Source organism: Cinclus cinclus, unplaced genomic scaffold (assembly GCF_963662255.1).
Source record: "Cinclus cinclus unplaced genomic scaffold, bCinCin1.1 SCAFFOLD_32, whole genome shotgun sequence".
NCBI lineage: Eukaryota > Metazoa > Chordata > Aves > Passeriformes > Cinclidae > Cinclus > Cinclus cinclus.
The window spans coordinates 3,887,300-3,902,411 of NW_026912098.1; the positions used below are offsets into that span (position 1 = coordinate 3,887,300).

Consider the following 15,112-nt stretch of genomic DNA (forward strand, 5'->3'; position numbering starts at 1 on the left):
AGGATTTTTGGGACACCAGGTTTGGGGGGGCCCAGGTTTTTTTTTTGGTTGAAACATTTGTCCAAGGGGTAACCAGGTGTATCCATGTAATTTTTGAGATGGTCCAGGATATTTTTGGGGGTACCCAGGTGTATCCACGTAATTTTTTGAGCAGTACCCAGGTGTACCCAGGTGATTGCTGGGGGGATCCAAGTAATTTTGAGCAGTACTCAGGTGTACCCTGATCATTTCTGGGGATATCCAGGGGGTTTCCTTGGGGCACTCAAGTGTCCCAACTTACCCTGACAGGCTGGGAGAAGATGACAGCCCAGTCAATGTGGACAGATGACCCTCGGTGGCAGAACTGCCAAAAGGGACCCCAACATTCAGAGGGCAGCCCAAAAGTCCAGGTGAGGGCCACAGGGGTGGGAGAGAGGCCCGAGTTACCTGAGGAGAGGATGCAGCACAGGTACACCGAGGTGTTTTGGTCTGTGGGGTTGGTGAAGACAGAGTTCTGCACCAGCTCCAGCTCTGGGGTGGCAAAGGGGGCACCCCAAAATCTCAGGGGGGCAGTGGGGGACACACCAATATGTGAATACCCAGGTGTGCAGGAGTTCAGGTCTATCCATAAAAGTCAATGGGGATTCAGGGACAGCAGGTCTATCCATTAAACCCAACAGAGCCCACAATCTCCCACTTCATGTGAAGGAGAGGTTGGAAAATTTGGGGATTTTGGATTTCCCCATAAAGTTCTGGGAATTTTTACAGGGAATCCCTCTCCTTCCTTTAGCACTGGCCTCACCCTTGCTGGAGCTCCTGGTGAGTGCAGGTTCCAGGCTGAGAAGTTGGAGAAGCAGTGGCTCAGCAGGGCTCCAGTGAAGGCTAGCTGGGCCTCGGGGTCCTGCCCAGCTGCCAGTGCCTGCTGCTGTTCCCAGGCATGGACTGGGAGGGCACCAGTATAAACCAGTAAGCACTGGGAGACACCCCTGAGCCCCTGAGTCCTTTGGCAGCAGCTCCCAGTATAAACCAGTAAGGATTGATGTGCCCAAACCCACCTCCAGTGTGGTCTAGAGGCTCCAAGTGGGGTCTAGTGAGATGGGGTATGGTTTTGAAATACATGGTATATATGGGTTTGGAAATTCAGAATTTTAGAAGCCTATAAGATGCTTAAGCAGGTAGAGGGGAAATAGAACACATGGCAGGAACAGTATGGAACAAACCACACAGGAACTTAGTTGCCAGGAAAAAAAATCCATTAAGATAAGCTATACTGTGAAAACTCAGCAGAGCAAGACCTGGCTATTGCACAAACCCTACAAAGCAGAAACCTGTGGCTCCAGAAACCAGCCAGGAGCAGACGGGTGGTTTTGAGCAGGACAAGCTGACCTGAGGCAGAGACAAACCTGCACTGCACCTGCCCAGAAGGAGAGGTCAAACACTGATCACTGAGGAAGACACCCGGCCTTCATCCCAAAAACGACCGGACACGACCTCCAGGAGGTGTGGCAGCTAATTATAATACAAAGGGAGAGAAGGTGGAGATGGGTGGACAGGGAGATGTGGGCTGGTGGGATCAATGTGTATTTCTACCTGGAACCTGTCTTGACCAGGTATGCATGGTTTGGAGGAGATATCCCCTCCACGTGTCCCAGCTGGAAATAAAACATACTCTCCACAATTTTGGTTGTCAGCTCCTGATTCCTGAAATCAATTGGCAAGGCCAGCCAGGAGCTCTTTGTCTGGCTGCTGAGTGCATTGGACATGGACATCCCAGTGTGCCCTGGACTTTTTTCTGGAGGGGATCTCCACTCCCTGCTCCCTCACTGTGGAAGCAAACAGCCAACCTCCTATTCACCCTAGAAGTACATTTTATTAATTCTTTTGGGGGTGGCACCAAGGTAAGGAGGCCACTAAGACACTAGGGACACCTGCTCATGGTGATTGGAGTTTTGTGTTTGCATCACTCTAATTTTGGTGGTGGAGATTTTGGATTTTGGGTAACGTTTTCTATGTTTTCTAAGGTGGACTTTTGCAATACCTTTGATGTCACACTACCCTCTTGTGTGATTAACTGTAATTGCAGTGGGTTAGGATTTCTGTTCTTTTCTGAGGACTCTGTTGTTTTGGAGGTATTTCTGCCCTCTTGTGTCTATAAGTCTCAATGACAGGGAAGTGATTTTTTGGGACACTAGGGAGAGAGGGATGTAGGCTCGACCAAGCGAGGAAGCCCTTTTCAGGTGGTTTCAGCTTGAGCCCCTGGATTTCTTGAGGGACCAAGGGAAACTTGTACGGGTGGTACAGGAGGATGGAGCAGTTAGAGCAGGTATATTCAGGAGGAATAGTCTCAGATTCAAGAGAGAGTTATCTGGCTTTTGATTGGGAGCAACCTCTAATCAAAAGGGAACCTAGAAGGGTTAGACGAGTTCCTTGCCTTGCATGTGGACTAGCAATTTGGGCACCAAGGTGGCCTCCAGCCTGGGTCCTCCTACGGTGCCATTGGTGTAAAAGGAAGTGGTAATGCACATCTAGGAGGTGGGTGCCTACATGGCCCAGGTGTACCCTGGACCCAGGGCATCATATTCAGGAATTCATTCATGTGGAGTGTGAGACTGTGGAGTTGATCTGTGGAAAGAGTAATTCAATCCCCGAGGGTTGGCATGTTTTTGAGGACCACTGGGAGGAAGTGAAAGAACATTGCCAGCAGAGTTTTGGGAGAGGAGATAAGGGAAATAAGGAGATAAATCAGGGGGACCCAGCAAAGCAAAAAAGTGCCAAGGAGGAGCCCTTTAGGATGCATACTACCCCATTGGAAGGAAGTTGTGGGGAAAAGAGGAATGGAGAGCAAAGGGGTTTTAATAAAATATTGTCATCAGTGGTGGCCTCTGCATACATTAGAAGATGAGGCAAAGGGGCCATTAAATGGATGCACAAACTATAACACCATGTTGCACTTAATGTTATTTTTTAAGGTGGGAAGGAAAATGAGATGAGGCATCATATGCAGAAATGTTTTTCACCTTATAAAACCACCCAGAATGGCAAAAGGATTGTGGTATTAATCTTCTACAAGACCTACTGATCCTAGCAATGGAAAGAGAAAACAGAAGGGTCCTGCATAAATTCAAACAATGCTGCTCAGCCTGTAGTCTTGGTCAGACATGCACTAAAAATATAACAAGGTGTATGATGAAGAAGAGTCTGATCTGGATGATGTCCCCTCCTCAATCACTGGAGTTGGGTGGGAGCCCAGGAAGGGCACCAGATCAAACTCCAATGCTCCCAGGCAGTCCAGTGTCCTCCCATACAAGGGCAAACCTAGGGAACAACCAATACTTTTGCAAACACCTCTTAGAGAAGCAGTGGGACCAGATGGAGCCATGATGTTACTGAAGGTTCCCTTCAATACCAATGATTTGGAAATTTGGATAAAGAATTTAAAGGATTGAAAAATGGACCCTGCAAGTATAGCTGGACACTTCTGTTTAATAGTAAAAAAAGATAACCTGGATTGAAATGATTTTACAGTTACTGTTACATAGAATGACAGAAACAGAGAAACAGCTGATTCTAAAGGTATTTGGGGATTTGGCCGTGGAGCACTATAAGACATGGGGGGAGGATGTAAAGGAATTTTTTTCCCTCCAGGATCCAAAGGGGGATGTGAATAGAATGGCAGAAAGACAGAAGTTACAAGAATATCAGGAGTGGATTGCAAAGGGAATAGAGAAGCCATCCCCAAATCTATTAACTGGTCAGCTTTGTGTGCCATTAAACAAGGTCCCTTTGAGTCACCATCTGAGTTCTTGGACAGGCTGAGAGACACAATGTGTCATAGTACACCTTTGGACCCAGAATCAGACACTGGAGTACAGCAGTTAGCTTTTTATTTGTTTTAATTTTAGTTTTAGGTCAATCCACCACTGATACAAGACATAAAAAATTAAAACCCACTGAAGGAAGAAACTTCGAAATATTACTGGATGAAGACTGGAGGGTGTTTAGCAATTGAGAAGAAGGGAATAAAGGGAAACAAGAAAGGGTGATTGCAGCAGTTAAAAGGGAAGACAACAATTTTTAAAAGGGGCTTCCCCTCCCCACCTGGGGATAAACCAATGTGCAATCTCTAAGCAATGAGGCCACCGAACAAATGAATGCCCAGAAAGCTGGGAGAAGGGAAACAAAGGGGCATGAGTGGTAGCAAATGTAAATAAAGACTGACAAGAACCAGCGTGGTCTTCCCTAGATTGTGCTCCAGTTATAACAAAGCTAGGGGAAAGAGAAAATCAAAAGCAATAGAATTTCTGATTGATACAAGGGCAACACATTCACTTTTAAACACAGCTCTTACTCAAGTGGGAGAAGATCACAATATAATTAAGGGAGCCACCAGCCAAGCTGAAAAGGCTTATTTTTGTGAGTCACTAAAATATAAATTGGGAAAACAATTAAGCTTGCATAAATTCTTATACATGCCTAATTCACCACATGCACTCCTTGGAAGGGATTTGCTTGAACAATTGGATGCAACAATCAGATTTGGAAAAGGGGAGATTGCTCTGGAGGTGTATACTCAACAATATATTCAAATAATGAGTTGACTTTTAGTTGATGCTCCCATCGAATTAAAAATGGGTGAAGATCTCACTGACCAGGTGAGCCCTGGTGTGTGGGCCACTGAGAAGCCAGGAAGAGCTAAAAATGCATCACCAGTAAGGGTAAAGCTTAAAGAGGGACAATGAGCAGTAAAGACAAAACAATATCCCTTGAGAAGAGAGGATAGGGAGGGAATCCAGACGGTGACAAAAAAAATCTTGCAATGGGGTCTGTTAAGGGAATGCAAATCTGATTTCAACACTCCCATATTACTGGTTCATAAACCTGATGGAACATACAGAGTAGTCCAGGATTTAAGAGCACTCAGTAGAATAGTAGAGGATTTATATCCTTCTGTAGCAAACCCATATACTTTGTTAACAGCATTGACACCAGAACTAACCTGGTTTACTGGTTTAGATTTCAAAGATGCTTTCTTTTGCCTCCCTCTCTGTGAAGCCAGACAAAAGGTATTTGCCTTTGAATGGGAAAATCCTAAAAGTGGATGAAAGACCCAGCTCACTGGGACTGTGCTGCCTCAAGGATTCAAGAATTCCCCCATCATATTTGGTAACCAACTCACCAAGGATCTCGAGTCTTGGGAAACAGCACGCAGGAAGGGGAGACTGCTACAATACGTAGATGACATCCTGATTGCCACTGAGACAGAAGATACTTGCATGGCTTGGACTATAAGTCTCTTAAAATTTTGAGGCTCCAAGGGTACCCCGTTTCTAAAAAGAAAGCCCGGACAATGCAGCAAGAAGACACTTACTTGGGGTATAAAATCAGTGTGAGGCAAAGGGGCAAGCCCAAAAAGAAGGCTTTATGCCAGACAACAAAACTACAGATTGGAAGAAACTGAGAACTTTTCTCAAAACGACCAGGTAGTGTTGCCTTTGGATCTGTAAGTAGGAGCTGCATGTTAAACCCCTGTATGCAGTAATCAACTCCAAACAGAAGCATCTGCAATGGGACAAACAGGGCAGAGGAGCCTTTGAACAAATGAAAAAGGCCCTGAGGTCAGCTCCAGCTCTGGGACTCCCTGACGTGAGTCAGCCTTTCTTTTTGTTTTCTCATGGGAAACAGGGAATCACCCTGGGAATGTTGGCACAAGATTCAGGTTCATATCACAGAGCAGTCAGCTACATCTCCAAGCAATTGGATGGGACTGCAAAAGGGTGGCCAGGATGCCTTTGTGTGTGGTAGCAGCAGTAGTGCTAAATATCCAGTGCTAAATATTGAAAATTCACCTTGGGACAAAAAGATGACTGTGTTGGTGTCCCATAGAGTGTCTGCAGTATTACAAGTGAAGGGCAGGTACTGGCTTTCTCCACAGAGGTTCCTGACATACCAGTCCATACTGGTGGAACAGGATGATGTGGAGATTGTGGTCGCTAACATTGTCAATCCAGCTTCTTTCCTCACTGGGAACACAGTGGAACCAGTACACCATGACTGCTTGGAAACCATCAAAGCAACATACCCAAGCTGCCCGGATTTGAAGGATGTTCCTATGGGAGATGCAGAGGGCTGGTTCACGGACAGAAGCAGCTATGTCCTGAATGGCAAAAGGCATGCAGGATATGCCATCACCACCTGCCATGAGGTAATAGAGTTGGAACCACTGCCTGTCAATACCTCTGCACAAAAGGGGGAAAAAATCGCCTTGACCTGAGCCTTGGAATTGGCCCAAGGTAAGAATGTGAACATAGACATGGATTCAAAGTACACTTTTGGAGTTGTGCATGCTGATGGAGCAATCTGGAAGGAAAGGTGACTATTGAACTCTCAAGGGAAGAACACTGAAGATGCAGAAGAAATTCTGAAATTGCTGGAGGCAGTACAGCTCCCAAAGAGAACAGCAGTTATGCACATCAGAGCACATGAAAAAGCAAACTCAGAATTAGAAAAGGAAACGAGCTGGCAGACAGGGAGGCAAAAGAAGCAGCAAAAAGAGAGGTAAAATTGGAAGGAGCTCTAATCCCAAATGGGAAAAACTCCCTTGCGTGTAAACCAAATTCTGACAAAGAGGATCTGAAGCTAATTACAAGGTTGGATGGGACATAGAGTAAAGATGGTTGGGTCCATTCTCCAGAAGAAAGGGAAATCATACCTAGCCATCCAATATGGTCTGTAATAAGGGAAGAGCACAGGAAAAGGCACTGGGGAGCAGAGGACTTGTATGAACACTTCAGTCAGAACACCATGGCTAGAATTTTATACACTATGGTATAGCAGGTAAATCAACAGTGTGACCTCTGCCTCCAGACTAATCCTAAAAGCTCTCCAAAACCAGAAATGGGTGAAATTGGGGAGGGGAATGTACCTGGCCTATTATGGCAAAGAGACTTCACAGAATTCCCAAGAAAAGAGGGGTTTGTTATTTTCTGGTATTAACTGATACCGTTACAGGATGGCCTGAGGCTTTCCCTACTAGAACTGCTAAGGCCCAAGAAGTGGTCGAAGTATTAGTTAAGCAGATAGTACCACAATTTGGGGTTTCCAGCTGCCATTTCCTCAGATAGAGGACCCCATTTTATCACAAAGGTGGTACAGCAGGTTAGTTGTACTTTAGGTATAGATTGGACACTACATACCCCATGTCATCACCAGTCAAGTGGACAAGTGGAGAAGATGAATCATTTCATCAAACAGCAAATTCTTAAATTAGGACAGGAGGTCAATCTGCCTTGGCCTCAATCCCTTCCTTTAACCCTTTTACACAAATGAACTAAACCAAGGACAAAGAAAAGGCTGAGTCCTTTTGAGATCCTGTATGGGTGACCTTATGCAATACAGAAGGAAATATCAGCACACATAGGGGAAGAAACTGAAACAGAATATATGGTGGACCTAGGGAAACAAGTCAATAATATCAGGAATCATGTATAAGGAAGCCGGTGTAGGGGATTGGATGGACCAGCCCATAATGTGCAACCTGGAGATTATGTGTATGTGAAGTCACTTACAGAAAAGACTTTGGAACCACAGTGGAGAGGACCATACCAGGTGCTCCTCACCTCCTTCACCACCATCAAGGTCAGAGAACAAGCGGCATAGGTACATCACACTGGGATTAAAAAGGCTTCACAGTCACCATGGAGAATCAAGCAGGTGCACCCTGGGAAGCTGTGGCTCTCAGGATCACAGTCATGGCTACAGCTACAGCAGACATCAGTGCAAGACCTCCTCTATACATTGTGACTGGCATTTCTATGTGTCAGGGAAAGGCTTCTGACTTTGACTCTCACAGCTCTCCGTGGCAGGTGCTAAAAGTCACAAATGCAACATCTCTGGGAGAGATGTCTGGGGATGCAAATTTGCATTTGTTCAGGATGGATTCCATCAGGGACCTCTAAAACCCATTCAAATTGGTAAGGAATGGTGTGACACATGCTTAAATAACTGTTCTGAATTCAGGCTTAAAATAGAGGGATGTGAAACCAAGGCTTTTAGAATTAAACCATGAGGGAACTGTGCTACATCCTCCTGAACACAGAATGTGGGCACAAGAGGTTAAAGGGAAGTGGAAGACTATTAACACAGGGCTGTGTGCCACAAGAAAACAACTGGGGTTTATATGTGGAGGAAATGTAAACGATGACTGAGATATCTGCCTGGATACAGAACAAAGCATCTGTCACTTGGAAATCCATTCAGTCAACCCAACAACCTGGTTCTTACATATAGGATTATATACAGGATTATGTATAGGGTTGTGTATGCCTCAGAACAACGTGCCCCACCATAATAGTGGACAAGCTCGTTATAAATGAAACACAATCTAATTTGTGCATTTGTAACTTTGTCAAAATTGAGGGATGCAATTTCTCCTAGTGGGTACCTGTATTATCACATCAGTATATAAAGGCAAACCAGACAGCTGAGCAGGATGCATTGCCTGTGCCCATAGGAATGAATCTCACTCTAGTTAAAGAGCTACTAAAACACAGAGATCTTCAGGAAATTCTTAAAGAAATTAAAAACATGGGCAAGAAGACCTTGATTGAAATACACCATGACACAGACTGTAAGGAGGCCTTAGAAGGTTGGAGGGAGACACATCTCACCACTGGTGGGATGTACTTTTTGGGTGGTCTCCTACTGCAGCCAGGTTTATAAACCGATTGTGTCATCCCATAGAAGGTTTTAGTTCTGGTTTGCTTAAATAGTAGGTTTTTTTTGTTCTTAGTTATGATTTTCTGGAATTTGAAACTGTCCCAAAGAATGGCTGCCTATGGTGTTATCTAATCAACTAGTTAAAGACAGTCGTAGAGAGTACGATAAATATCTTAGAAAGCAAAAGAATTTTCATCATTTAGAAGAAAAATAAGGAATTGAGATGGGGAATATATATGGTTTTGAAAATTCCAAATTTTAGAAGCCTATAAGATGTTTAAGCAGGTAGAGGGGAAATAGAACACATGGCAGGAACAGTATGGAACAAACCACACAGGAACTTAGTTGCCAGGAAAATAAATCCATTAAGATAAGCTATACTGTGAAAACTCAGCAAAGCAAGACCTGGCTATTGCACAAACCCTACAAAGCAGAAACCTGTGGCTCCAGAAACCAGCCAGGAGCAGACGGGTGGTTTTGAGCAGGACAAGCTGACCTGAGGCAGAGACAAACCTGCACTGCACCTGCCCAGAAGGAGAGGTCAAACACTGATCACTGAGGAAGACACCCGGCCTTCATCCCAAAAACCACCGGGCACGACCTCCAGGAGGTGTGGCAGCTAATTATAATACAAAGGGAGAGAAGGTGGAGATGGGTGGGCAGGGAGATGTGGGCTGGTGGGATCAATGTGTATTTCTACCTGGAACCTGTCTTGACCAGGTATGCATGGTTTGGAGGAGATATCCCCTCCATGTGTCCCACCTGGAAGTAAGACATATTCTCTAGAGTTATGGTGTCAAGTCCTGATTCCTGAAATCATTGGGAAATGTGGAGCAAGTTGGTCCACACTGGGTCAGACCTCAAGGCACAGCTTCTCTGAGCAGGATAGGACTCCTTGAGACCCTGGATCCATTTCAACCACAGAATGCTGCAATCACCTCTGCTCTAAAGAGAACAGCAATAAAAGACACTCTTTAAACTAGGAATACATATTCCTTCAAAGTTCACTGAAATATTTCCCTATAAGTGGATTTGAAAATCTTCCTGATGAACTGCACCAGACCAGAGGGAAATCAAGGCAGAGCCGTGGTTTGTCAGGACTTGCTTGATCCCAATGAGCCCCGTGGGGCTTTTGGTGCTGAGCCCTTGAACCTCAGGGCCTGAGAGGAGATTGCACAAAGTTTTCCAGGAGTCCAAGACAGAAGAAAAACCCAAAGTGTCTCAAAGCATTAATGGGTCCCACTGAGGTCCATCCTTAACACAGGATCCACATGGACTACTTGGAGGAGAGAATGGAGGGCCATGATTGCACAAAAACCTCCCAGACTCAGAGAAGAAAGGACAAAGGAAAGTACCAGAAAAAAGTGAAGTACCTAGAAGTATTAATGAGCCCCACTGAGTGTTGTTACTGAGAAAGGCTCTCAAGAGACTAATTAAAGCAGAGAATGGGAGGCCATGATTGCACAAAGCTCTCAGAGACTCCAAGGCAAAAGCAAAACCCAAAGTCCATGGAAAAACCTGCAGTCCCTGGGAGCATGAAGGAGCCCCCAGGGCCATTCCTGACCAAGGCTCCCCAGGGACTGGTCCCAGCAGATCCCTGAGGCCACTGGCATGTGGGGGGATGCTGAGGGCAGGACAAGGGCTGACAGTGCCCAGCCTTGCTGGGGCTGTGCCAGGAGGCCCCAGTGGCTCAGGACAAGGTGTCTGCTCACAGCCCTTGCTGGCACAGACCCTGCTGTGCCCCAGGCCACCAAGACTTGGCTTCTCTTTGTCCCGTCCTGTCATCACTGCCTCCAATTTCCTGCTCTGACTGCAACCTGGGCACACTTTCTCAGTTGTGTCCCTCAGTGGGAACCATTAAAACTTTTAGAACTTTTGGAGTTCAATTCTGAATTGGAGTTCTTTAGAGATTTCTCCACCTCTCTCAATGGACTGATGTTCAGGGTCTGGAGAACCAAATCCCACAGAGGTTCATTAAAGTCCTTGTGCTGTGTCTGTGCTGCTGGGCTGGGATGGGATCCTGGCACAGAGGACAGTCCTGGCAATCAAGAAGAGTTTCATAAACGCATTTCTCTTGATGAGCAGCTCTTCTCCCAGCCCAGCAGGGCTGAGGGCACTGCCTGCAGCCACCCCAGGCACAGCACAGAGGCACAGAGATCTTCAATCAGTCAGGGCTGGGAAGATGCTCACAATTACCTGGGGCAGAATCACTCCCAGCCCTGGACACAGGAAGCCTCTGGCTGCAGGACAATGCAGCTGCAGCTCCTGCAGGGATCTCCTAAAGCTGGAACATCCCAATGCCCACAGACTCTGTGAGTACAACTCTGAGTGTTTCTGGTGCAGGGGAGGTGAAATGCTCATGAAGCTCTGACATGCTGAGGATTTCTGATACGTCATAGAATATTTCCAAGACAAGGATTTCGAGAAAAATGAAGAAATTTTCTAAGACGTTGTATTTGGTTTCCTGGTATAGGAGAATGGCAGGGAGGGAGGGGATAAATATTAAAGGTAATATGAATTTTCACAAATGCCTGAGACATGCAAACTGTTATTTTTAGTGATCAATACGATCACAGGCATTTCCTAATGTGCTTTCAGCTGCTCTGCCCTGGGGCAGCACCAGCATCCCCTGTGCTGGATCCATCAGGCTCAGTCTGACCTGTCCTTTCTCCAAGCTGCAAACAGAACCTGCCCCCAGCCAGTGCCCTGCAGACAGGCAGGGTTCTGTAGGGACAAGGAGAGTGCACAGAGATTTGGGGTCTGTGAGTGCTGGTAGGGAGAGATCAGGCACAGGGAAGGATCTCCAGGAGGAAAACCTCCAGGAAGCAGAGAGAAGATCAGGCACTGATAGAAAATAAAAACCAGAAATGTTGTGTCACGGAGAGTTTAGAGATCTCCAGAGGATCCCCTGCAGCAGTGCAGCCCCTCGGTCTGAAGAAGGCCCCTCCCTCCTGTCCCCCAGCCAAGCCTCTGCCCTCAGGGCTGGGGCTCCAAGGCGTGAAGCCCCTCCTGTGCAGGCAGAGCTGCAGCAGAGCCGTGGGGCAGCTCTGCAGCCCCGGGCCCAGTTCCCTCTGCAGAGCACAGGGCTGGGAGCAGCTGCCCGGCACTGGGGGCTCTGGGAGGGGGCACAGCTGGCTCAGGGTGACGCTGTCCCCAGTGCCCGGCTGTGGGCAATGCTGTCAGTGCAGCCAGGGAAGGAGCTGCATCTCCCTTACTCCAGTGCCATCACTGGGACACTTGGAACTCTCCCTGAGATTTCAGTCCAAGCTCAGAGCCTTTCTCCAGGACACAAACCTCTCCTAGAATACTTTTAGGTTATCTGAAAGACTCACAGGGAAAGGCAGAGGTGTTTTGACAGTGAAAAAGTAATTGGGGTCATAAAATGACCCACATGGCTCCTAGATTACAAATGTGGTGGTGGATTATGGTGGGTCCATCTGTTCTCAGCAGTACCTGGTGGTTTTTTTTTAGAGAAACATAGGATGGTGATCACCCTGCAACTGAAAAAGTTTAAAGCCCAAAGAAAATGTGAATAGGTCAAGATGAAAAAACATTTTTCTTTTCTCTCTATTCATCATCTGGTCTTACAGAAAATGCTCTGATCACCCTGAGGGCTGCACAAATGTTGAGATTTCTGCTATGCAGGAATACCAGGAGATGTATGGGGGAAGTGTAAAAAAAACTGATCTAGAATTCTTAAACACTAAAGGGTGTTGGAGTGTCTTAGAATAGAGGATGTCAGGGAAATGGCTTTGATTTTGGTTACAGGTGTGTCCTCTATCTCTTCACTGTCTCTTTCTCCATGACAGAACCCAATGCCCAGAGTGCAGAAATGTCCAACAGCAGCTCCATCAGGCACTTCCTCCTGCTGGCATTGGCAGACACGCGGCAGCTGCAGCTCCTGCACTTCTGCCTCTTCCTGGGCATCTCCCTGGCTGCCCTCCTGGCCAACGGCCTCATCATCAGCGCCATAGCCTGCGGCCACCACCTGCACACCCCCATGTTCTTCTTCCTGCTCAACCTGGCCCTCACTGACCTGGGCTCCATCTGCACCACTGTCCCCAAAGCCATGCACAATTCCCTCTGGCACACCAACAACATCTCCTACTCTGCATGTGCTGCTCAGGTGTTTGTCTTTTTCTTCTTTCTTGGAACAGAGATTTCCCTCCTGACCATCATGAGCTATGACCGCTACGTGTCCATCTGCAAACCCCTGCACTACGGGACCCTCCTGGGCAGCAGAGCTTGTGCCCACATGGCAGCAGCTGCCTGGGCCAGTGCCTTTCTCTATTCCCTGCTGCACACAGCCAATACATTTTCCCTGCCCCTGTGCCATGGCAATGCCCTGGGCCAGTTCTTCTGTGAAATCCCTCAGATCCTCAAACTCTCCTGCTCACACTCCTACCTCAGGGAACTTGGGCTTCTTGCAGTTAGTGTCTGTTTGGTATTTGGTTGTTTTGTGTTTATTGTTTTCTCCTATGTGCAGATCTTCAGGGCTGTGCTGAGGATCCCCTCTGAGCAGGGACGGCACAAAGCCTTTTCCACCTGCCTCCCTCACCTGGCTGTGGTGTCTCTGTTTATCACCGCTGGCACATTTAGCTACCTGAAGCCCCCCTCCATCTCCTCCCCATCCCTGGATCTGGCCCTGTCAGTTCTGTACTCAGTGGTGCCTCCAGCCCTGAACCCCCTCATCTACAGCCTGAGGAACCAGGAGCTCAAGGATGCCCTGAGGAAACTGATGATTGGATCAATTCAGAAATAATAAACTATCTCTCTTGTACTGCTGAGCATTACAAGCTTAGCCTTTTAAATGCATTTTCCCAAATTTTTGTTGGTCTGTTTTCTGATTCTTTTTCTACTATTGCAGTGTCATTTGTAAAATCCTGTATTATTTCTCTTACCATAAATGCATTAATATCTCCCTTTCTTTTGAAATAAAAAGACTTTCAGAAAGTTTGTTCCCTTGGCATTTCAATGTATATAAGTTACTTCCCTGACTTGTATGTTCAGGATGCTTCCTGAGCCGTTCTTGGTCTCTGCAGGGGCAGTTCTTGTGAGCAGAGGTGGAGGTTTGAAGTGACAGAGAGGGAGGCCAGAGGGACATCAGTAAAGCTCTGGGAGCTCCCAGGGTCAGAGGGAGCTGGGGAAATGGGGCGTTGGAAAAGTCTGCCAGGGAACCAGCACATGTCTGTGTTAGGGTAGGAGAGCTGCAGTGGGGGTGACCAAATCCTTGGGGGGCTGGGACCACCCCTGGCAGCAGCAATGAGATTTGTGTGCCCTGGCTGTGCCTGCTGTCCCTCCCAATGAGGCCCATGAGAAGACACCAGTTCCTCCCAGCCCCAGGGCTCGTGGCCTCCTCCCCAACCCCAGAGAGCTTTGGAGGGCTCCTGCTGCTCTCCTGCCCTCACCATTCCCACCCCACATCCCACTGCTCAGGACAGCCACGAGCATCCTGTGAGGCCACTGCTCCCCATTCCCAGGGGATGGGCTCAGGGCTTGTCTGTCCTGCCTGGCACAGACCAGGCAGGGCTTTCACAGCCAAATTCCACACTCCATTTCCACCTGGACCCACTGGTGCCTCTGAGTTCTGCTTCCCCAACCCGGGGATGCTCTCCTTGTCTGCCCATTCCCCCTTGGTCTCTGGGCAGGGATAGCCTCAGTTGGGGGCTGCTGACATCCTCATCAACCTGGAGGCTGCTGCTGAATTTTACTGCTCCAGAGGCTTGTTCAGCCTTCAGCTCTTCAGTTCAGGAATTCAGTGCCCAAGAGCTCATGAGCATTCAGAACACTTTAAAAAGCCATGACTCTGAGAAAAAGTTATGTGGTCTACTCTTCTGTCATTAATTTGATCAATTTGAGAAGTCTGTTCAAATTGGATACACTATGTTAACAGTACAAGTGAAAAGATTTATCTATTGGGCCCTGTTTATCTTTTTAATGTATGTGGAAGGATATGAGCAATGTCCAATTGATATTGAACTTCCTCACGCACTCTGAACAGATATGAACATCCAGACCCTTTATGGCTGACAATCAATCACACTCTGTCCCTACCCCCACCCCACCATTTCCCTCATCCAAGCCCTGGCACTCAGAGTAGCCTTTTGCAAATCTGAGCTTCCTTCAGTCCAGGCTGTGCCTGCAGCTTTCAGATCCTTGGCACCAAGTCCCAGCTGCTTTCCTTGGAGAAGGAGCTGCCCCAGACACAGAGGGATGTTCATTTGGGGTCAGCAAACAGAAGCCAAGGCAGGCCCAGCTCCATGGCAAACACAAGTGCAGCCCAAGGAGTGCTGGGCAATGGAGCCACATGCAGGGGTGTCCCCAGGGCTCAGGACTGGGGCCAGGGCAGTTCAATGTGTTCCTTGCTGATGTGGACCAGGCCATGGAGGGCACCCTGAGTCAGTGTCCAGGGGAGCCC

General features: G+C 47.4%; 1 protein-coding gene across 1 annotated transcript; it reads left to right on the forward strand.

The window, feature by feature from the left end:
• Positions 1–12,907: 12,907 nt before the first annotated feature.
• On the forward strand, positions 12,908–14,701 carry LOC134057413 (olfactory receptor 14J1-like; the record flags this gene model as incomplete). Its single annotated transcript, XM_062514400.1, has 2 exons — positions 12,908–13,369; positions 14,696–14,701. Coding segments are annotated over 2 exons (468 nt in total), but the record flags the coding sequence as incomplete, so codon positions are not given.
• Positions 14,702–15,112: the final 411 nt, after the last annotated feature.